This window comes from Copidosoma floridanum, unplaced genomic scaffold (assembly GCF_036245765.1).
Source record: "Copidosoma floridanum isolate Cflo_tuat_1 unplaced genomic scaffold, Cflo_Japanese_pri ptg000012l, whole genome shotgun sequence".
NCBI classification, from domain to species: Eukaryota; Metazoa; Arthropoda; class Insecta; order Hymenoptera; family Encyrtidae; genus Copidosoma; species Copidosoma floridanum.
The window spans coordinates 1,969,026-1,992,243 of record NW_028321889.1 but is presented as its reverse complement, the minus strand read 5'-3'; the positions used below and the strand labels follow the sequence as shown (position 1 = coordinate 1,992,243).

At 36.5% G+C, this 23,218-nt stretch overlaps 1 protein-coding gene across 16 annotated transcripts in view; it reads left to right on the top strand.

The window, feature by feature from the left end:
* Window positions 1-23,218, top strand: part of LOC106645527 (uncharacterized) — a 207,548-nt gene that overhangs the window by 1,136 nt on the left and 183,194 nt on the right. For 5 of the 16 annotated variants that reach the window (XM_089590546.1, XM_089590545.1, XM_089590547.1 and 2 more), the window contains exons 1-6: window positions 672-927; window positions 2,946-3,126; window positions 4,389-4,834; window positions 4,925-5,165; window positions 5,247-5,427; window positions 7,080-7,211. In XM_089590546.1, the coding sequence (XP_089446672.1) occupies window positions 2,953-3,126; window positions 4,389-4,834; window positions 4,925-5,165; window positions 5,247-5,427; window positions 7,080-7,211 (1,174 nt within the window). In that variant the 5' untranslated portion in view covers window positions 672-927; window positions 2,946-2,952. Of the gene's footprint in view, window positions 1-668; window positions 928-2,945; window positions 3,127-4,388; window positions 4,835-4,924; window positions 5,166-5,246; window positions 5,428-7,079; window positions 7,212-23,218 lie in introns of those variants that run through there. The other 11 variants (XM_089590549.1, XM_089590550.1, XM_089590551.1 and 8 more) reach the window with 5 other exon arrangements.

Below are 23,218 nucleotides of genomic sequence, written 5' to 3'. Positions count from 1 at the left end.
TTGTAACAACTTAAGAAAAAAAAAAAAAAAAAAAAAAAAAGACACCGGACTTTCCATACTCTCTTTCCCCTTATGATTATTAGTTTTTGGCGAGATATTCAGCTTATTGTAATTTGTCCACTCGCGTCAACATGCCTACCGTTAAAATTTCGTTATTTTATTAAGTTAACGTTGTTTAAATTACTGTCATTTGTTGTAATATTTTTAATACCCAAGAATAACAAGTGGTAGGATAAACGTGTGCAAATCTGCCAATGTATCTCGACGTGCAAACCACATGAAGAAAATTTTCACGAGATGTACAAAATTTTGTCCCTAAAATCTCACCTCTATATTAAATCGGCAAAGCCATGAAATCGGTTCAACCGGGAGTCTTAGCTTCTGCGAATTTCCATCGCCACCATTTTCCTGGCCTCTCCTTCGTTCTTCCGCTCTCCCCCTCGCGCCACCGATCTCCCAAGCGACTGCGCATCAGTCACTTACCCCTGACCGTTTTCCAGACCGTCACTCTCGGTAGTTTTACGCTCTCCTGGTACAGGCAAATTAAGTCACGTGATGGTCGCTGTGACACGTTCGTGACGGTTAAAGAGGGGGAAGGAGAAAGAAGCGAGTAGTGGTGGGGCCGTGCTGGAAGAGACGAACGAGCCGCGCAGGCAAGGAGTACGCGCCGCGCCATTGTTGCTCAGAACGAGCTGAGATTGCTGAGCGAGTGGACGTCGTGAGTTCCTACACGGGTACGCGCGTCCGCGGTGCGTTCGCACATAATTGAGGAGAGACTCCGTTGGCTTCGAAGATTTACTTACTGATACGACAGCTGGACTCTGAGGGCAGTTTTTTTACACACACCCCTCTGCCTGGGTTGGTGTCGTTCCTCCAGGAGACGACGCGCCTGGCTGTGATAATTCCGTACTTTAGCGTCGATTAGAGGTGAGTCTTGTGTCTGTCCGTTCTATTGTGCACTTCGTTGTTTTTCCCCCCAGCCCCTGCAAATTTTCGGTGCATGAAAGTGTAGCGCTTAAATCGTTAGCATATTTTTTTTACGACAAGGCATCAGTCGTGTACCTTTATTGCGTCGTTTGAGTTCATGTACGTGAATTACGTCTTGGTTGTGCGTCTAAAATTAGTGCGATTAATATACGACATGCCGCACGTCTCCCAGACATCGTGAACGGACCAACGCCTACGTCGCCATTGTGGACGGCTTCAACTTCGTTCGGCGGCCATATTGTCTTCGTTGTCGCGAGTCGCGTGCCGTTGAATTTCTCTCCTTCGCCTTCTCAAGTGAAGCCGCTCTGTCTTTCTCTCACTCCCCCCAATTTCCCCCTCTCTCTGCCCCTTTGCAGATTTTCCTACCTCGTTGCTGAGCAATATATACAAGCCCGTGTCACCATTTATCTCGTGCCGTGTATTGGTATTTTATTTCTTAAACTTGATAAAGCTAATTTCAATATTAACATTTTGTACAATGTTAAATACTTGATCGATTCGAATTGATTACGCCAAGTTATCTTGTTGCAGTGGACTCGCCCAAGCAGTGTTGAAGCTCTTGCGCTTTTTGGACCAGTCCACTTTAGCATACCTATATCGACTAATTCATGGACCTTGGGGCTGTGAATTTCCGAGTCATTTAATAAGAGCCGATTGCGCGCGAAAGCTGAGCACATTTATAAACACATTATGCAATAACAAGCGCGTGCCGGTGTTGGTTGGCGGCCCCACCTTCGTACTACACACATGCACGTGAGAGAGAGAGAGAAATTAAGTAGTATTTTTTCCTCGCTTATCGATCGCGTGCTGCGCTACATTGTCCGGCCATTGAGCTCTTCGTGTAGCCGGCTGATGTGCTAGAGTGATTAATATAATGTTATTGCATTAATTCCTATTAGCATTTTTACTTTTTTTTATTCAAGATTAAACATTTGTTTAGGTATAACTGCCCCATGATTTTTACTATGATAAGCGATAACTATTAAATTGTTAAATTAAGTTGAGTTATAATCGAACTTATTTAAAATTAAATTTTTATAACATTTTTGAACAAAATTTTCGAATTGATACTCGTCAATTGGTAAATCAAAATAGTTCCTACATCTTCGATAAAGTCTTTGAATTAATTATTAGATTGCTTCCTAATTAGCTAAACAATGGTTGTAATACAACATTCTAATTTTTTAGTTACATACTCTCAATTATCTAATTATCTTCTGAAATGATCGTAAGAAAAGTTTTTTTTTCTTTATTTACAATGAAACATGACTTATTTGAATAAAACATAATTTTTGCAAGATCCCCCCATCCAGACAGTAAAGCACACCCTGAAAGGGTTTTTTGGTCCAACGCAGCATTTATGCGGCACTCCGCCCACGATCGTTAGCTGGCAATTTCACAACTTGGCAGCGTTGCAGCAGCTTCATTTCCCCTTCAAAGGCAAGCCCAAAAAGTTCCCCTCGCGAGGAACGTAAAAAAAAAAACAAACATAAAATAAGCCCAACAGCGCATGCGCAGCTTGCAAACATCGAGGAAAAGGGGCGTCGGGTTGTGTGTTGTCATCCCCCATTTTACCCATCGTTCGTCTCTCGCGTTTGTACCTACGATCGTTAACCAAAGAGAGACAGACCAACGCACAAAGGGAAAGGCGCACCGCCGCCACCGCTCGCGAGACCCGACGCGCTTGCATCATCTCGGCCATTTTGGAAGCTTCCGCGCCTCGAACCGGAGCTTTCTTGCGTACGCTCTCCCCCTCGACCAAGTTCGCGCTTTACACTAGTCGCAGTTAACTCATATGGACCAAATCCGTTGACGCGTTCCGTTTTGTTGTTGTCCAACGTGTTAACTGAATATTTAAATGTGTGCGACACGACTGAGTGAATCGGGAGGGAGGTAGCGAGGACTTGTAATTGTCAAGAGTACGACTAAGGGCAAGTTTTGTTTTTTGGCTTGTACAGAATCGAGATGGAGGACGACCAACAGTTCTGCCTGAGGTGGAACAATCACCAGTCCACTCTCATTCAGAATTTTGATACGCTGTTGGAGAGCGGGACTCTGGTTGACTGTACGTTGGCGGCGGAAGGGAAGTATCTAAAGGCCCACAAAGTAGTCCTTTCCGCCTGCAGCCCATACTTTGAGGTAAGTTTCTTTTTTAACATTTTAAAATATATGTCATCGTAACATTGTCATGTCAACTTCAAATATTTAATAGCACGTCCCAGTGTACAAGTTGACCAATGTTACATTATTCATTAGTATTTTGAATGTATGGTAATTAATCCTGAAATTGGTATCCCCTTTGCTTTCATATATCATTTGGCAGAGATCCAACAACAGAGTTGGATCAATAATTTTGACCTAATTTGTGCAAATTTTATGAAACTTTGTTTTTAATGGCTTGCAAACAGTTTTAATACATTTAATCACATAATTTGAATAACTCCAATTCTTTGCATTATTAAGAGTTATTTGTAACATAAATGTCCTAAATAAATTTGCAATTATATAAAAAAATTTGCCCACCAGTATTAATATTGTCTTGGAATTTACATTCATAATATCCCAGTCGATAGTTCTGCAAAGTAAATATTTATTAGTCAAACAAGGTAATAATCGTTGATACGATATAGTAGCATCTCTGTATCGATCGTTGTGCAGTTCCCCTGCTCCTCGGTACAATCAATACCAAATGAAAATATAGCTGGAGGAAAATGAGGCAGCAACCAGCAGTAGCTCTTTCGGAACAAAATGGCGCCCAGCGTTCGAAGTACAGCTATGTGTATTGCTCCTATCCGTCCAGTCAGAGCCATAGCTTGGTCCCTCTTCTCGCGGCGTGCCCCCTCCACCAGCGCAGATTCTCTAGTTTTCTGGCTCGGGCCACCGCCTGTGCTAGCTTACCTTCTCTCTCGCGCTGCTTCTCCTGATCAATACTTGTACCCAGGGAAAGCAAGATGGCCGCTTTCCAGGGCACTTGTGCCTGGGACATTACTGGACGCCCGGAGTGGGGGAGACTGACGCCGCAAACCTGTTCTCTCCCCCTTATCTACTTTTTCCAGCCGGCGTTGAACCTTTTGTAGGACGCGCTTCACATTCAACCATTGTTAACTCTTTTCGTTGTGTCTATAACTATTATTTTGTGGAAAACGGCCTCGAATGACTTTCAATCTTGCTCCTAGATGAATTTTATTTGTTTCAAATTTCAATTCCATCATCAATATCGACTAAAAATTAACGATGCACTTGTGATGCAATTACTTTAAAATGCAATGCACTAGACATAAAGTCAAAAAATTGTTGGAATTATAGAACCATACATTCAAAACACTTGTGTAATTAAAAAATTGGAAGAAGAATTTTTATCAAACCAACAATAATTGCAATGTTTATTTTTTACTTTACAGGGTCTTCTGTCGGAACATTATGATAAGCACCCGGTCTTCATCCTTAAGGATGTCAAGTTCAAAGAGTTAAAAGCTATGATGGAGTACATGTACCGAGGCGAAGTGAACATTTCACAAGAGCAACTGACGGCACTGCTGAAAGCTGCTGAGTCACTACAGATTAAGGGGCTGTCAGACAACCGAACAGGTGGTGCCAGCAGCACGAGCAGCACAACGACAAGCAAAGCCGAGAACACCAGGTCCTCGAAACAAGCCGCCACTGCCACTGCATCGTCCGCAGTCGCAGCATCCGCCTCTACGGCAGCCGCCGACATTCCGCCGCATGCGTCTTCCGGTCTGACGATCGAAAAGAACAGCAAAGTTCCTAGGTCCAGTCTGTCGCAGGTCTCCGTTAGTGATCTGCCTGAATGCTCGGCCAGTCCACAGCTCAGGGGTCTCTCCTCAAGGTATAGATGAGAATTTTCCACTCAAATTTTTGTCACTCGTGGCTAATGACAAACTGTTGTAACTATAATTTTCTCTCGTGTACATTACAGGGAAGGTTCTCAAAGTCCAACTAGGAGAAGGAAGCGAACGAGAAGGAGAAGCTTGGGCAACGAAGATACAACTGGCTCTATTGATAACAACCATGACGCCTCAAACTCATCCGACCTGACCGCACCAGCTCTTGTTGCACCCGTTGCCGAAGATAAGTCACACGCCGATCAAGCGGATCCGGTCGGCAGGTCCGCGCTCATGCAACAGCTCACCAAGCCGCCTACGGAAGAAATGATGCAGGTAAGAATAGTGCCCTAAAGCCTGTTACAATCGTAATTGCTTCAATAGTATAATATTTATCGTTTCGTTGTCTTGATTTAGATGTCGCACGAGAAGGCCGAGCCTACGGAGGAAATGATTCAACCAAAGTCTGAGTATATGGACGACCAAGAAAGCGTCGAGGATCTGACGAACCTCGATGATGACATGAATGACTTAAGAGAACTTGATGAACAGGAATCCACTAGGCCAGGCCCGAGTCATGATCCTTCTCAACACGGCGGTAAGCATCGTTTTATTCTTAGTCATTTAGGGTTACTTTTCTCGTTCGATTTTTTTTTACCTTGTTTTTACTATGTCGAGACCAAGTACTGAAAATACGTAAAACGCGTTGCTCACTTTGCATTGTGAAAGTAAATTATTATAACTTGCATAACCCTGTACTTTCAAAGAAAGCAGGTATTGTGTTCCCATCTAGTGTAGTTACAATTTATATTACTTTTTTACTATTTTTGTGAGAGTAATGTTGAGTTCTTTCATAGATTACAATTACAAAATCGGTATACTAAAAAAATTCTGTTTCTTGTCAATTACAAAATAATGATCTCATAGCAATACTTGTCAGTTTTATCTCCATTGTTCTTTTTACGTCTTGATAAATAAGGTGAATCAAAATTCAAGAAAAACCTTCGACTCTTGTAACATATTGTATTTGATATTGTAATCTTGATAGCATTTACCTAATCGATCAAGTTGTAAATAACAATTTTGATGAAGCTAATTTTATTAAAAACCATTTCATTGATGTATAAAATTTTTCATCGTAAACAGAATTTTCATTAGTATTTAAAGTCTTATCAAAATATAAATTTTAGATCTTCTTGAGTGCAATTATGGTAATCTGACCTTATGACATTTTATATAATTGCAATGACGTTAATCACGACCTACTATGTATATCTTGATAAAATTTTTATGTCCTAAATATAAAACCATCCGGCAAAAGAGAGTAGAGCTTGGGCTTTCTCCTCTCGTTGCAGGTTGGTCGCGCGCGTCGGTACGTCATCATGATCACCAAGCTTCTCCCCAGCTCTTAGTTCCCACGCGCTCTCGTTGCACAGCAATAAATGCCAGCGTCGACGTCAGGCAGCACCTCCTAGCGTTACCCAAGGGCAGCTTTGACGTCGACGTGGGCAAGTTGCTGAGCTCGCTCGCCACCAATCAGGCCCGGAAGGTTAGCTTAGACTCAATTAAACAATCCCTTGAAGCCATTCTACATCTGGGCATCAGTACGAGCCAGGCCTCCGAGATGTATGGAGTCAATCGTTCGACCTTACAGTTCTATTTGAAAAAGTTAAACATTGTTAGAAGAAACTTTACTAAGAAAAAAGTTTCATAGAGATTCTCTAATTAGTTTCGTCTGTGCCAATAGTGTTCGATTTTATTTGTAATACATTCCTCGAATGAATGAATTGTTCCAACGTCTAATAGAGTTGGGCGACTTTAATTAGCTCTTCTTCTTCGCTTCGTTGGTAGATCAAATTCATACTTTATCCTTCTGCTTAAATATATATTTAATCTGTTTATGCAGAGTGGAAACGGTATGAAACATGCTATATTCGAAATCTGTACATTAAAATACATTATACATTATACAACTTTAAATTCACCTACTACGTGTAATATGTGCGAAACTGCATTGGATACATATGATGGAAAATAAAATATAGTCATCACAGTACTTGGAGGTTCTTGACTCGACATAGATTATACCATTTAATAGTTCTGTACTTTTTTTTTTTTTTTTTTTTTTTGTAACACCTTGTATCACCTTAACATATTTTCATGGGAAAAAAAATGACATGACAAAATTTACATAATTGTACGCTAATTCATAAAATCGGGAAATTTTTTCGGATTGGTCAACTGGTACAGGTGTACAACCTTGGCACATGGGCGGTGACAGGAGTAATCCAGGAGTCGGTGCTGCAGCCATACCACCAGGTCAGCAAGATGAAGTGTTCCTAGCAGCCCACGACGCCGCACAAGCTCAAAGGGACTCACAAGGTAGGCTCTCCATGCCAATTACCATTGAGCCGTCGTTGGCTACCTTGTTTCCAGTGGACGCGGTTTACTTAATTTTTTTGAATCGATTTTTTGATAATTTGACCGCGTCAATCATAAAAGAAAATTTTTTTTCTAGTTTATGAATATATTGAATCTTGTCGTTAAATCGTTAACTAGTTCAGTTTATTAAAACATTATAAAAACAATTTAAAGTCACGAGTGTCCACTACTCGAGGAGCTGCGGCGACCAAAACTTATTCCATTGTTAGGCAGGTTGGTGCAACATTTAAACAACTATTGAGCAACACAATTCTTTCAAGCGTGGCATAGTCTCTGACTAAAATCTTTCTTTGATTTTTTTAATTGCGATTATTATTGACTACATAATATATATATACAACTGTATGTCTATGTCAAAATTAATAACTTTTGTTTTGTCTCATGTAAAAGACAAATAATGCGTCTTACATTTTTCTTTGCCGTTTTGTTTCTCTTCTGTTTCTTTTTCAGCATTTAGTCGCGTTTATTGAAAGGATTATAAACACAGTACGTATGATACAATAATCATGTCAAGTAAATTTTTATTCCCAATAATATACATGTAAACATTTTGTTTTTTTTATTTATTTATTATTTTTTTTTTCTCATGAAAAAAAAGGGGTCTGCTTAGGACGACGACAAAAATTGCGACCGCGCATATATCTCCTCCGCCGCCTCGCGTCGGCCTCCTTTGACGCCCCCCTTTTTTTCTATCGATTGTAATTCGATTTTGAAAAAGTTGTCAAGCTCGATTACAACGTCCTCTCTCTCATCGCACGAAATCAATGACTCACAAGACGCCATCGCTCAAAGCTCTAAAGCAGCTTTTAATCACCGGTACAGCCATCCCCTTTTTTTCCTCGTAATACCAAAAATTTTTTCGCTCTTCAATTTGAGATTTCGTCGAAGCCGCGGCAAACAAACAGATTCCCAAAGCAATGTTTCTTTCACCCATAGGTTGCAAAGGAATTCGTAAGAAACACGCGCTGCCGGCAAAAGGAAGAAAAGCAAATACGAACGAAACAGTCGGCCGCGGTAGAGGAGCGTTCCCACGAAAACTCGTCGGCCTTCGGTGGCCCTTCCCCCGCGCTTAGGAAGGAGAGCCCTCTTATTTTCCAAGTTCAGCGTTCGCTCATAACGAAATATATACATCATCCAAGCAAAGTCGAAAAAATTTCTAGCACAAAAAAAAAGGTGGAGAGAGATACGGCTCGTGTAACGGTGCTCTTACGAAAGATAAGTGAACCCGCGACCCAAATAAAGTGAGATCAACGAACCGTACCAGTTGCGAAATCAATCCCCAGATCCAAAGAAAGTCACACGACAATCGCGAGAAAGGCAACGTCGTGCCTGTTTTTTTTGTTACGTTCTCTCTTCCCCTTGGGCCTCGGTGTTCCCCTCATGAGTCGGACCGCATCTGCCGGTAGCGAACTCGCGCACACAGCTGCCAGCAAATGCGGAGGGAACTGAGCTGAATGAACCGCATAGAGAGTCCTTGGCTGGAGTTTTTTTTCAACTCTGCCGAGGACTCGAGGTTTGCATTTAGAGGCCCCTAAATGATATACTCTGGATTGATCAAGTAGTGTGCACTCGCGGAGTAATGGATTCTTTTTTTCTTTTTTTCCGTTAGGTCCCATGCTAGGTGATCGCACAACCGGTGGCGGTCTCAACGTGAGAGATCCAAGGTAATAGCGAAGAGAGAGGAGCGAACTCTCTCATCAATGCCAGTGCGGTGTTTTTTTTTTCTTTTTTGCATTGTCATTTCTTTTCGTATTGCCGGTAAGAGGAGATTCGTCAATACCATGTTCTCGCTTATAGATTTTCAAACGATTCATCACACCGCATCTATTCGTCCCTATTTTACAGTACAAAGGAATGATTGTATCGCGTGCTCGCATTGATGGCGGAGGTCGTTTTTTCCAAGCCGCCAGAGACAATGTTACCTTGAACAGACTTTTTGAAACCAACATGTGAATGGCAAACTTGAGTATCTTTTAAATCGCGTCGCGTGTTCAATTACAATGAACCATTGTTTTCCAAGTCTTTCCATCGAATTTCTTACCTTGTATTTTGAGTGAAGTTTTACACGCGTAAAATAAATCCAAACATACACACACAAGAGTTGCACCACGTTGTCAGCAATGCCGTAGGATATAAATAAATTTCTTAATTAAATGTTGTGAGTAGCGGGAGATCCGACGAGGGAGGCGGCCCTCTCGTTCAAAATCCGACGATTGGTTTTAACGAGAGCAAACTTCGCTCGTCGAATCTACCGACATGAATAAACATCCCCCCAGATCCCACGAGTTTTTTTTCTCTCTGAATATATTTCAACAAATTGCAAAAAAAAAAATGAATAAGCACCTCGTAGTTTTATACTTAGTCCAATTTTTTTCATTTTTTTTTTTTTTCTTTCTGTAGTTTTCTTACTAAACACACGTAGTAGTTAATAAACGGAGGGATATGAAAGAAAGCTCTTAAAGAGTATATAAAGAGAAAAAAGGAACAACCTTCAAACTAACATTCACACCGCGTCGAGACGCCAATACCTTTGTTCGAGTCGTTCGCGAATGTCGAAAGAAAAAATTTTTTATTCCGGGTACTCAGTCGTTGTAGAAAAATACAACCGATGGAATTCCAAGAGTTCTAGCGAAGGCCTGAAAAAATTGGCGCGCCAAGGAGCTAGTTGGTGAAAGGAAAATAATTATGGACGATTGCGACGGGAGAGCGAGAGCAAACACTCGACTGGTCTTGCCAGCCTTCCTACTTTCCTTTATTGCACGCTCTGAATTTGTTCTCTCTCTTCTTTCTTAAGCACTCCTCTCCTCGTGTTTTTACTTTCCGTTCATTGTTCCTTCACCTTGGCTCTCTGGATTTTTTGGGCCGTAATTGTTTTCAGTCGCCACATTCTAGAATTCCACTTTATTTTTTTTTTCTCGCTCGACTGATGTATTTCTCCATCTCGAGATTAAAATCAATCGAAACAATGGAAATTATTACGTCTCGACTCGATGTTGAATATTGAAAAGAAAAACATTAACCCATATTGACCGTTTTGCGTAATTCGTCTTGCATGCCACGCTTCCTACGGTAGTTCTTTTTTTTTCTCTCAATCTACACTCTCTAACTCACATCGATGAAGCATCTGCTTGTTATATGCATCCGCGTTATACGCTACATTGGCGGCGATTTCAAGCGGTTTGATCGGCTTTGTCAAGAAAAGTGGATCAAACCGTCTTTTCCGTCGTACACCAAATAGACAAGCAGGTGCCTCGCACTTGATTTTTTTTTTTTTTACTAACCACGTGTACATAATTCGCTTTGTTCGTAACGCATACATATTTAATATAAATATCTATTATATAACTATGGTATGTGCGAGGTAACGGCGACATATTCATGCGTGTGCGACTGCACTCGTATGCATATTCTCGTATCTCGCGGTAAATATTATAAAACACCCCCGTACATGTATACAAAAGAAATTATTTATTCTTTTTGACACTGTACAAGAACTTCATTTTATTTCCAAACGACATATGATATATAAATTACATGTTTATATAAATGTTACACATATATCTACGATTTGCACACAACATTGTGCAAGTAAAAGAAAAAATGAAGGGTATTAATTGTAAATGGTACTGTATTGATATATACATCTACGACGAAGATTGTAAAAAAAATTTCATCCTCACATTCATCATAACTCACTTGAATTGTCTGTGCACATCCTCATCCAGTTCATTTTCACCAATGGAAAACAGAATTTGTGCCTTTTTCTCCCAAGTGTTTAGCTTTTTAAACCAAGATGACATCCATCAAAGAGCCAAATGATGATTCGGTTATCAGGGATTCCGCTACGGTCGAGCTTTTCTCGATCGGAGTGAAGAGTCAAGCCTCAGCTCAACGAAACCGCGGTCCCCGAGTTCGGTCGGACGAGGCTTGACTTCGTTTTTACTTTTTTATGTTGTCATTATTTTTTGGCGAGGCTATGCCGTATTTTCGGTGTAAGCAGGCGCCCTTTTTACTCCGAAATTCCTCCCATCGGCTGCTGTGGCTCGCGGATTTCAATTTCGTTGCGCTTAGTTTTTTTCCTTTTTTTTTTTTTTCCTTAATTGTCAAGCGTCTCTGTAGACTCGCACGAATTCTTCGGCGAGGCTCAGATGTCTTGTTTTTTTCGGGTAAAAAGCCACATAAAGCGCCAATTCGTGTGCCTCAAGATCCAATTCCAGAGTCCAGAGGGTCCTTGATGACTGCCTGAGAGAAGCCCTGGTCAACAAAGGGAATGTGGTTCGCCAGCAATCTTCCAAGACGCGCCTTCTGCGGTTTTGGGATGATTGCACGAACGCCCCCTCATCCTCCAACCAACTTCAGAGGGTTTGTTATATCAAGAAGCTGTAACTCAAGAGCCTCCTCTTCGGAGGTCTCTTCTTCGTTACGTAAAAGGTGAATATCGCTCTCTTTCCTTCAACTTTTTCTAGATTGTAAAATTGTTTTTCGATGTTTCAATATTTTATTGATAAGTTCATTGCTGCGACAGTTCCATTTGAAGGCAATTCGGTTCACATTGAATTGTTACGCGCGATGTACTTTTCATGTTGGGAATGAAGTGTGATGGATGAGTAAATCCGTGAGTGCCAGGTTGAATGATTTTCATGCAATTGTCATAATAGGGCGTAGACTAGTACTTGTCAAGATCTTCTCTTTATTTAGGTCTTTTCAAGTACGCAATCGACTCTAGTTTTTAATTCTACAAATAGAGGAGAGGCTTTTTCTCTTTTCTACGTTGTGGTTTAAAAAACTAGATTTTCAGTACTTACATCTATTTATAAACTATATATGAAATAACAACAAAGATTTTGAAGATCTCAATTTGTCTATCAGCTGTTTTTGAAAAAATAAACATTTTTTTTTTTTTCTCAAACAGTAAGAATCAAGTTGTGCTCTTGCATAGATGCTCCATCAGTGTATAAAATTATGAAAATGTTTTTTGCTCAAGAATAAAACTTATGCTTGATCGAAACAACATTTTGTCGATTCATCCCAGTTAAGAATCACTTTTGGTTTAATTTTACAATATACAGTCTCTCACAAATTAAAAACAAAGTTGTGATCAACTGTTGTTGCTAAATTAAACAAATTAAGGTAATTTAAATTTAACGATTATGAATTACGTAAGACACTCTGCTTTTTTACGTACATTTCCCAAGAGTGTAATATTCTGTCAAGTAGAAAATTTAAGTATCTGAGGAGAATTTGAAAGTATAACAGTTCCTTTGTTAACTTTTAAATTTACATAAGATACGCTAATAATTTCTACAACAGAACAAAATGTATTGATTTTATATAGTTTTGATTTCAAGAGTACGAAGCGGTTGCTGAAATAAGTCATATTTATGTAACTGTGTAATTCTTGACATTAATTCATTTCTAAGTCTTTCATTAATTGTGTTGACAAATAGTTATCCTCTAAAAAAGTTCGAAGCTTCTTTTTATGATAACGTAACTTTTAACACAATCTCACTTAACTAATCAAAATTAAAAATTTCAGCTGTCTCCGTTGGTTTTGATTTAGCGATTATTATTGCTAGATCATCAAACTTGTCAATAAACTGTTGGGTTTTTCTTTTAATTTTGTAAAATGTAAATTTACAAATTATTAATCCATTAGTAATATGTAAAACCAAAATTTTACAAAATTTTTAGAATCTATTAATACAAATTAATTTCACAGGTTTATGTCTTCAAAGGTTCGAATTTTTCATTGTTAATCTTCATTCGAAAGATTATTATCGCAAAATTCTTGCATTTCTCTTATATATTCATGTTTTGAATTAATCTAATACTTTACAATTCATTTCTATCGATAAATTTTTCAAGAATGGTGATCTGAAACACGTGTATCTTTAATAATTGTTATACTTTACAGCTTTTATTTTTTTCAACTGTAATAAATTTGAGTTCGTTGTGGAACAAATTTTTTTTGTTCCTGCATGAACGTTGAAAATTTATTGTAGTTTAAGTGTGCAATCCGTTTGATCGAAGAAATCCAGCCACGAAGACCACCATGCTGCACCAATGGTTTTGCTTACATTTTGAAGTTCTTCTTTTAAGGATTTCTCAATGACGAGCTTAACTTTCATCTCCGTTACCGAATTTGTTTAATAACAATTTTATTTATTTATTTTTTCTATTAATTTCTCGCGCAAGCGACCGAAAGGAAAAGTTGCCTTTTGCGCTTTTCCGACTAAGAAGCAAAACGGGAGTGATTACTAAAACGAGATGACGGCATGCCCAGAGAACAAGTAGACGTGGCCCAATGAATGACTCATGGAATAATGGTATTCTATTGATGGTAAAAATGGTAAAAAGTTAAAATCAATATCATCCAATTATTTTCATTCATACTTAGTTTTAAGTTGAACGCTTGTGAGAAAATTTCTTGGTCAAGAATTTAGTTATAATATGTGTGCTTGTGAGAAACCCTTAGTAATAATCTTAATTATAAGATGTATGCTTGTGAGGAATCTTTCATGTAAGTCATAATTTTAAGATGTATGCTTGTGAGGAATCTTACATGTAAGTCATAATTTTAAGATGTATGCTTGTGGAAACATAATCTAAGTTTTAGTTTTAGGTTGTGTGTTGTGGACAATTTATTTCTTAATTTAAGTTAGATATGTAAGTGTTAACAAGTAACAACGACTTTTGAGTATTAAGTATGTTGGTGTGACGCTAGTATGAATTTTAAACTTGTGATTGCTTGTGAATTAATTAAATTTTTAAATTTTCCTTTGCAGATCTCTCTGTACTTCAGTATACTTTTCGTGAAAAATTGTTGTTTTCACGTTTGATATACAATTCTGTACTTTCCAATACCATATACATATTTTCGTCTCAATTTTTGTACATTACATTTGTGTCATAAGTAATAACAAATCTTGATAATGAAAGTATGTGACTACTAACGTACAAATTTTTTCAGCATATTTTTTGAAAAATTTTTTTAAATTTATTTAGCGAAGTCACTTGACAGCGCTGTTTTATAATATTTCCCGTCAAAGCTAAGGTAACCCCTTTTTGGTTTCTTGGCATCGCGTTAACCGTCTTTTCGCGCATCAAGAGAAAATCAAGATCCAAATAAAATTTCAATAGACTTGGAAAAAATTTACTTGGCCAAAAATGAAAGAATCATGTAACTCAAGAAGCTAATAATTAAAACAAAGCCAAAACAATTTTATTATGGGTAAACCATGGTATGATAAATACAGTGAAACTATTTGTAAGTATTAAAGTTCAGTGTGTTTGTATCGGCACACTGAACGCCTCTTTATATATATTTATACATGTTATTATCGTTGTGAGAATTTGAAGTCATGATCTTGTAATCTTCTGTTATCAACAACAATAGTTTTTATAACCGAAAAGCTTACTAAGTTTTTCGGTTTATTAAGTAATAGTTCGTTAATTCATAAAAAATTCTCACTTCGATCTAGTTTTATAAGCACACAATTTATATATCCATTTCCACATATATAAAATTTATATATACATATATCACACTTCTCATGTTATCACATATAAACCAAAACAATTACTTAATTTGAAAATCACAGCAGTTAGTAAATTTTTAAAATAGTCATTTCATACGTAAAAATTTTTTTTTTCGTTTTTGGAATTTTTTAATTCAATTATGAACAAAAAATTTTTATTTGTTACTTAAAAAAAAAAATTTGCACTGGTTTCGAATTCATAGTCGTTGCGTGAATGTAAGCGAGCAGCTGGTTCATCTCTTAACTCCTTGCCATAAATGAATTCTGCTAATTCGACGAGATTACTCACGTTGGTGATTTATCGTGTCATCTTCAGGCGCCAGAAGCTGTTGCGATTTTTGCTAATGCTGAGCTAATCTTGTAATTTGCAAATTCAATAGACTTGATTTCATCTGGATAAAGGCATTGTCATTAACTGTAAAAGTGTAAGATCGTTGACCAACGAATTTTCCAAAAAAATTTTGGATTCTACGTTGGTTTTGTAATCAATGACGAACTAGTCCCGATTATGTTATGCCAATGCATTTCGTTGCGATTTCGCAGATATGCATTAGCAAATCATACGCGTAATTCAGTTAACTATAACATTTTTTCTCCAAAAGAATGTCTTTCTCTAGATGAACACGTCTCTTAACATAATTCCTATTGTTTTATTATTTGTTGATTCCGTGCACTGTTATGATTGATTCGTTGTGTATGAATGTGATCGATGTCCAAGTTCATTGGTTTATGTTGTCACTGTTCGACGTATTCAATCCGCAACATCAACACCGAAGAGGGGCCACCACCAGTAACAAGAAAAAATACAACGAATAATAATATTACCACTTGAAAAATTACGACAAAAATTTATTTGCTTTTGCTCTAAACATCAATTTTATCAGTCATTTATTCTAATTTTTTTTTTTCTTGATTCATAGAAGTTTATTTTAAAATAACGTACAATATTAAATAATGCTTGAGATAATTTTTCACTTAAATTAGTAATTGCAATTCTTTTTTTTTATTTTTCTATTGAATGAAATTTTTTAAGATTATTTCACTTTATCGCGTTTGTTATAACAATTGTATCAAATCATCGTTAATCATTCAAATCAACCACACTGCATTAACTTCGTTTTGGATGGAACCATTTATAACAAAACTGGATATTCTTCGTTGAATGTGATTGAATAAACGAAAAAAAAGTACTAGAAAAATTTATCATCTTGTTATTTGCAAGACCTTAAGCCTTTTCCTAATCCTTAGACAAACCTCTGTCTTCGATTCAAATTTTTTTTTTTCATTTAAAATTACAATGTAATACAAGAAAAATTTGTCCACATTAAATTACTAACTTTTAATTGTTCTGGCTATTAATCAGTTTTAACTCGTCTCATTTTCCTTAAAAAAATTATTACACTAATTAAAAAACAAAAAATAAAGATATTTATGAAATGAGAAAAAAATGATCTGGGGGAGGGGAAGGAAGAGAAATTAACTTAGTTATTGATTCTACATACGAATAAATTAAATTTTTTGATTTTGCATACCAAAATAAATACTTGTAAAGTTTTATTCCTGCATGAACTTGGTAATGTAACAAAGACAGTTAATGCATGATACTTGATTGTAAAAACATAAAAGAAAACAAAAATACAATGTGGGCTGTTCAAGAGAAAACATTAAAAAAAGAACCACAACTCCATGAAATCACTTGCAGCTGGACACAATGAAAACAGCAGAAGTAGCAGTTCTTCATTCAATTATCCAATGGCCGATTATCGGCGTCTGAGCTGCCTCAGCTGCGGACGCAGCTACAAGTACAGAGGTGCTTTGCTCAAGCACGTAGCAGAGTGCTTGTCTGATGCTGAAAAGTTTGAAGCTGCTCAGGCCCTGCATCAGCAACACTTGCCCCATCAGCTGACAGCGAAGGATGTTCGACTTCTCTATAAATTCTGGAAGTCATGAAACTGCTGCTCTCTTTCTGTGCTGCTTTCCACTCATGTTCCAATGGTGTTTTTTTTCTTTTTGTCGTTCTGGACGTTTTTCGTTTATAATCATGGGCGCTTTTTTTTCGTCTGACCGATACAATTGCACAGCCAGAAAATGGAAGTGAAGGTAATATATATTGTTGATTTTGGACTTCAGACCACTGGCGAATGTTTCCATGGCCAAACAATATCTGATACCTGTTAACGTAAAATTTGTAGCTTATTCCTCCTGCAATTATAAATAGCAAATAATAAATTTTAATACTGTACCGGATGTAATTATTACAAGCTATTGCTTTCCATTACTTCGACGATACATTTGGAAAATAGGTGATAATTATACTGTCTATGATTAGCTAAGTGGAAAGGTAATTACATTCGTGTAAATTGATTTTGTGATTAAAATATATAATAGCATACCATTTTTAATTTATCGACAACATTTAAGCGGCACTTGTAATTCAGAAAAAATGAATAAAAATTAACACAAATCGATTACTCATTTTATACCGGTTACTCTTACCACAATTGATTAATATGAATGATGAATAAATATTTAGTTTGCAGATTCTCATTGGAAAATTGACATTGAGTTAAAATACTGCAGTACATATGTTACGATATTTTTTTTTTTAATTAGTGTGAAAAGTAAAGATATTTTACCCCTTAGCATCGTACAAACTCATTAAACTCAATTGCAATTTTAAATTGGACCATTATGGTGAATCTGAGTGGGTTAACAAAAATTTGTAAGAATGGTATGGAAAAAAAGCTCTGGGTGTCTATCATCGTGCTACTTGTTAACTATTGCATTAGAAACTTGTCGTTTTGGAAACATCAATGGGGCATTAAAATCAAAGAATCATTAGGCTTTTTTTAGTTGTGGTTTCACATAAAGTTAACAACGAGAATGTAAAAATCAACTAATCATTTGAGTTCATTGAATTTATTTTGGGGCAGCATGTAATTAACAAAGGCCTAACAATCAAAGATTTTGCATCAGTATTGATCTCGTATTTATGTTACTGTTCTCGAAATGGAATGAAATCCAAGACACGCAGTTATCTTGTAAAGAGCACTAATGCAAAATGTTTGAATTAAAAAAAAATTTCTTAAAAAGCCATGATCTTTTCCAACGTGTGCTGATAGACGTTGGTACGCTTACATCGCACTTTTTGCTGATTTAATTGACACCTATTCGTTACGGCGTAACTTTTCGATCGATTAATTAATACGTGTGTTTTTCCAGTTATTCAACTATTCAGATTTAAAAAGAAAAAAAAACGTGGGTTCAATCGTAAACTTTTACTCCAAAAATCCGTTGAAATTTCTGTTAACTATAAAAATCGACATCCGTGTAACTTCCGTGTAACAAATAAACCAGAGAGACGAGCACGTAGCTATACGGTATACCTACATACAACAATGACATAAAAGCGGCAACGCCGCGTTAGCCGTGCACTGCCCCAGTCACAGCATGCGACGTTGCCTTTCCTCTACCTCGCCTGTGATGCTCGCAAAGCTCCGCGAGTCCGAATGTATTCCGTCCAGAGCAAAACATGGTTGAGAGTCCAGCAACGCCCGCAGATGGCGCGCTGATGTTGAAAACTACGCTTCCGAGTCGCAAACTGACCCATCGCCAGCTCTTGAGCTTGTGCTTCGTGCAAATCGCGGTGTAAGAAACGATCGATCGAACTTTTTAATATCATCGCGGTGATTGATCGACCAATAAAATGAATACCGACTCTCTGTGACAGTGATGAATTTAGTAAGGCAGGATTATCCCGAGGGATGCGTGAGAAAAGAGGGAAATTGTTGAAAGTCTGCAGAGATGCGTGCATGTTTACATATAGGACGATCTTCGTTCTCGTATTGTGTTCGCAGCCCCGAGTCCAGAGGCGGCATTACGAGGAAGCGCCGGAGATTCGTTGTTGAACAACATCAGCAGCCCCGGCGGTGGTCAGCTGCGCTATCGTTGCATTATGTGCGGCAAGGGTTACAGGTCAAGGTCGTCGCTGACTAGGCACTCGCGGTACGAGTGCTTGGGCCTGGGCTCACGCTACACCTTTACTTGTACATTGTGCGGAAAATATTTTTGCCGGCCGGATCATCTCAAGCAGCACATCCTCAACATTCACGGCAGCTTGGCCTTTAGCAATAAATAACATTCAGCCGAAATAGGGATTTTTTTTTTTTTTTTCTATTGGGAAAAGATTTGCCGTGATGATTAATTATTATTTATCAGGAGAACGGATTTATAATTTACGGCAAACTCGAATAATACAGTTTCATTATTCAATTTTAAGAAGGTTTTTTTATTTTTAATTTGGGATTTTTCGTTTTTATTTTCGTACGTTTGTTGTGCCTCAAACTCAAAACTTGGACCAAAAAATTATACTAAAGATTTTTCTCTCAATAGTCTTAATCATTAAAGTGCCAAATTGATTCTATAGTCGAATAAATTATTGTTACTTTGTTAACTGAATTTAGTTAAAGATTATCAGCTTTTACGTAGTAGAGTTCAGTTTTGTCAAAATTTTTTATTTTATTTTTCGATTGTAAACTACATATATGTGTATTATTGATTTTATCGGATGATGTCGCGATGAAATTTTAAAAAAAAGTTGTTTATATTTAACAATAATTTCGGGTTTTTAAAAAACTGAACAAGTTTGAATGGGATTCGTTTATAGTAACGGTGCCATGCTGAATGTTGACAGTTATTATTTTTATTATTATGAATTGTTTAATAAATATACAAAAAAATTAAAGTCTTTATTAATTATGACCTTTTATTTGCTAAGTATTTTTCTTATTCGATACTATTTGTATTAAAATTAGGTGTTAGTTAATTTCAGAGTAATGAAAATTTGATTCATTTTATTTTTCTCAGTTCTTGTACAATATAGTTTTCCAACTTGTAGTTTGTACTGTATTAAAATTAATTAATTTTAATTATATTTACTTCAGGATATCCAGCTATAAACAAAGATCCTTTTCATATGACGAGTAAGTATGAAAAAAGCTACGAAGATCAACTTAAATGAAATAATCAGACAAATATGATGAATTTTAATGGTAAGAACACGAAATCCTAAACAAACTTAATTTATTTGAGGAATTTTTTGAAATGAAAGTAGCAATATTGTTCGCGTATGGTAATATTTGTGAAATTTATTACAATACAATTTACTTCGTTTCTTTTTATCTAATTGTTTAAATGATATTCATATAACTTTATCATTAGTTTTATGATTAGTTTTTTCATGTGTATTTTCTTGACTATTGAAATTTACATGTACAAAACAAAGAAAAATTTTTGTCGAACTCTGCAAGTTGAACTTACTTTAAAAAATTGTAACCGAATAAAAGCAACGAAGTAAGTGATTTGACACACATTAAAAAAATATTTCCTTTATTCACAAAAGTATACAATATGAATAATATTTTCTACAAGAAACACGTGTTTGTTTTACCGAGTATTCTTATTAATATTAGGTTTTACACATTTTTTTTTATTTTTTAATCATTAATATTCTGTTGAAACACCATATTTAAAAATTAACTGTTTGAAAACGATGGCCGAGATACAATTTAGAAGATAGATTTTCCACAGAATAAAAAACAGCAGGACATACTTGTAAACACCACATCCCATGGACATTGATCTCGAGTTAGATTAATTTACGCCCTAAACTCAGCTTCTGTAACAAATGGTACTTGATACTTTTGCAAAAGATTCAAGTAAACTTAAACTTGAGCTGGTGAAAAAACATTAATTTCCTTTTTTTTTTTTTCCTCTTTTCAGTCGCATCGGTAGCGGAATTCCTAAAAAATCGATCCAAAGCTTAATCTTCTACTAACGTGTAAACACACAACACCACGGAAGCTTCTCATCGTGTATTTTCACCCTCTGCATGTTGTACTTGAGATGAGTAACAATGATAATAATTAATTATAATAATAATACTAAATGGCTTTCTCACAACATCCGCGCCTCGACTCTCTGCACCTCGCCCTAAACTAACGTAACTGTTCTTTCTCTGTCTGCCTGTGCTTGCAGTCGTCCAGAGGACCAAACGGCATCTCCAACAGCTTCAGCGCCTTCCAGTAACACCATCCGCGCAAAGACCACCACTTCCAGGTCCTCCGTCTTTGGCCGAAGCCGGCCACGTCTGCGAAAGTTGTGGCAAAGTTTACAAGAAGAGGAACGCCTTGTGGCGACATTTTAAGTACGGCTCGTAGGGAACACGCCACAGCTCATCGTCTTTTGCGTGTGTTAATACATGTATATACATATGTGTATTTTTTTTTTTTTTTAGATACGAATGTGGTAAGGCACCTCGTTTTCAGTGCCCCTACTGCCGCTACCGTACTAAGCAGCGCTCCAATATGTATACGCATATTAAACACAGACACCACGGCTTGAAGATTTATGTCGTCGATTTAGGGCCCGACAGTACAGCGCTTATCAATCAGATACATTGAATCTGAACAATTTTTTATTTATTTTTTATTTATTTTTTTAAATCATGCATTTACTCGTAATTTTACCCTTTTTTAATTATTGTGGGGAGCATTATTTTGTGCTCGGGATTTTTTTTACATTGTAAGTAAACACCTTGTTTTTTAATTTTAATTGTGGGAAGCATTTACGGTGGGGACATGGGTTTTTTACCTTAGCTTATCGATCACGTTAATCTTTTAAAAAATATTGATTTATAGATTTTTTCAATACATTTTTTAATTTTGAAAATAATCCTTATTATATAACGATTTCGTAAATAAAGGATGAAACGTGCATTTAATGCAAATATTGATTGTTTAGCGTTAGCTTTTATACCCAAGATGTGTTCATGCAACTATAGTTGATTTTCTCAGTACCGATATTCAGGGTCTTAACAGTTCCAAGACTTCATTTTATAGTATTTAACACTATATGTACAGTTTTAGGGTACGGAATGTATAACAGAGAAAATGTTAATAAAATAAATTTCCAATTTTAAAACTCTGTTAATTATTTGAGAACAATGTCTATTTTATTTATTTAATTTCATTACGACTTTTTTATGGAAACAGACCGACTAACTTTGCATGCTTTTTTCTTTCATACTTTCATTTTCATTACCGAGGAATACCAGCCGGTGGATACCAACTTCCTCCAGTGAATGATTTTGTCAATCAAAGTATATTTATTTTGAATCCTACTTCACGTATAATGAGAAATGATTTTTTTTCTACCAAAAAAAAAAAAAAAAAAAAAAACACCCTCATTTGAACGTAAATTGTTATATTTTTAGCCAAACAAAATACAAACTTTTAATTTATTTTAAAAAATTATGCAAGATGAATTACACGTAGTCTACTAGAAACAAATCCCCTCTACACATCCCCCAATTTTTTTGCAGCCAAATTGGTACATAACGGATCATTAACATTGGGCAACGATCTACGCTGTAACTACTGCAACTACGAATTCTCCAACTTTGGCTTTCTTCGTCGCCACTGCAGCAAAAAGTTTGCAGTTAAAAGAATTGTCCGTTCAAGGATGACACGATGAATAATTTGTCTTAAAAGTGAAATTTTTTTATCGACTTCTTACACATTAACTTATTTTTCAACATTTGTAAAATATTCGATTGTCATGGAAAAACATAAAATCACCGTTTTAAATAAATAACTATAACTGGCAATAAAGGTGTGAAGGTAACTTATTCTTGCTTGCAAAGCAGATTAACACAAATAAATTAATTTTATTAATTTTTGAGTTAACAGCTATTTTTCTATGCATGTTTTAACCATCAAACATACAAAATTGTTCTCATCCACTGGAACATGATAGCAGGGTTGCAAACATTACGTCTGCGACTAAAATTTGTTTCGCGTTGTTTTCCTATTAAATTTATTATTTGTGACTAAAAAAAAAGTCCATTAGATATGGAGTACAAAAAAAAAATTCCTTCATATATTAATTTTACAACTTGTAAAACAAATTTTGCTTTACAATTTACAAATACAACAGCTATCGTAGTTTTACATCGTATTTTGAGTTTTTTTCGTTTCACGTACCATATGTAGAAACTCATGCTCCGCACTCAATCCCAAAATGTAGTTATTCATAGCTTTTGTAATTAAAAATTGAGAATGTTTATTTCTTTTTTTTCTTTTTTTTTTACGGAAAATTCCAAAACTAAAGGGCAACATGCTAAAATTTTTGCGACCCTGCTTGACGCTGGAACCCAGCGAAAATTCTTAGACACTCCAAATTTAAACCCTATCCATAGGTTTGTACAAAAAATTTACCATATCTCTTCCGACCGATCGGCAATATCGTTCGATCGAGTTTCTTAGGAGAGATCTTCACACTCGCAACACTCGTCTATCCAACACAATATCCGAGCGCACAAAACCGAAAAGCAAAAAACGAATGAGCCAA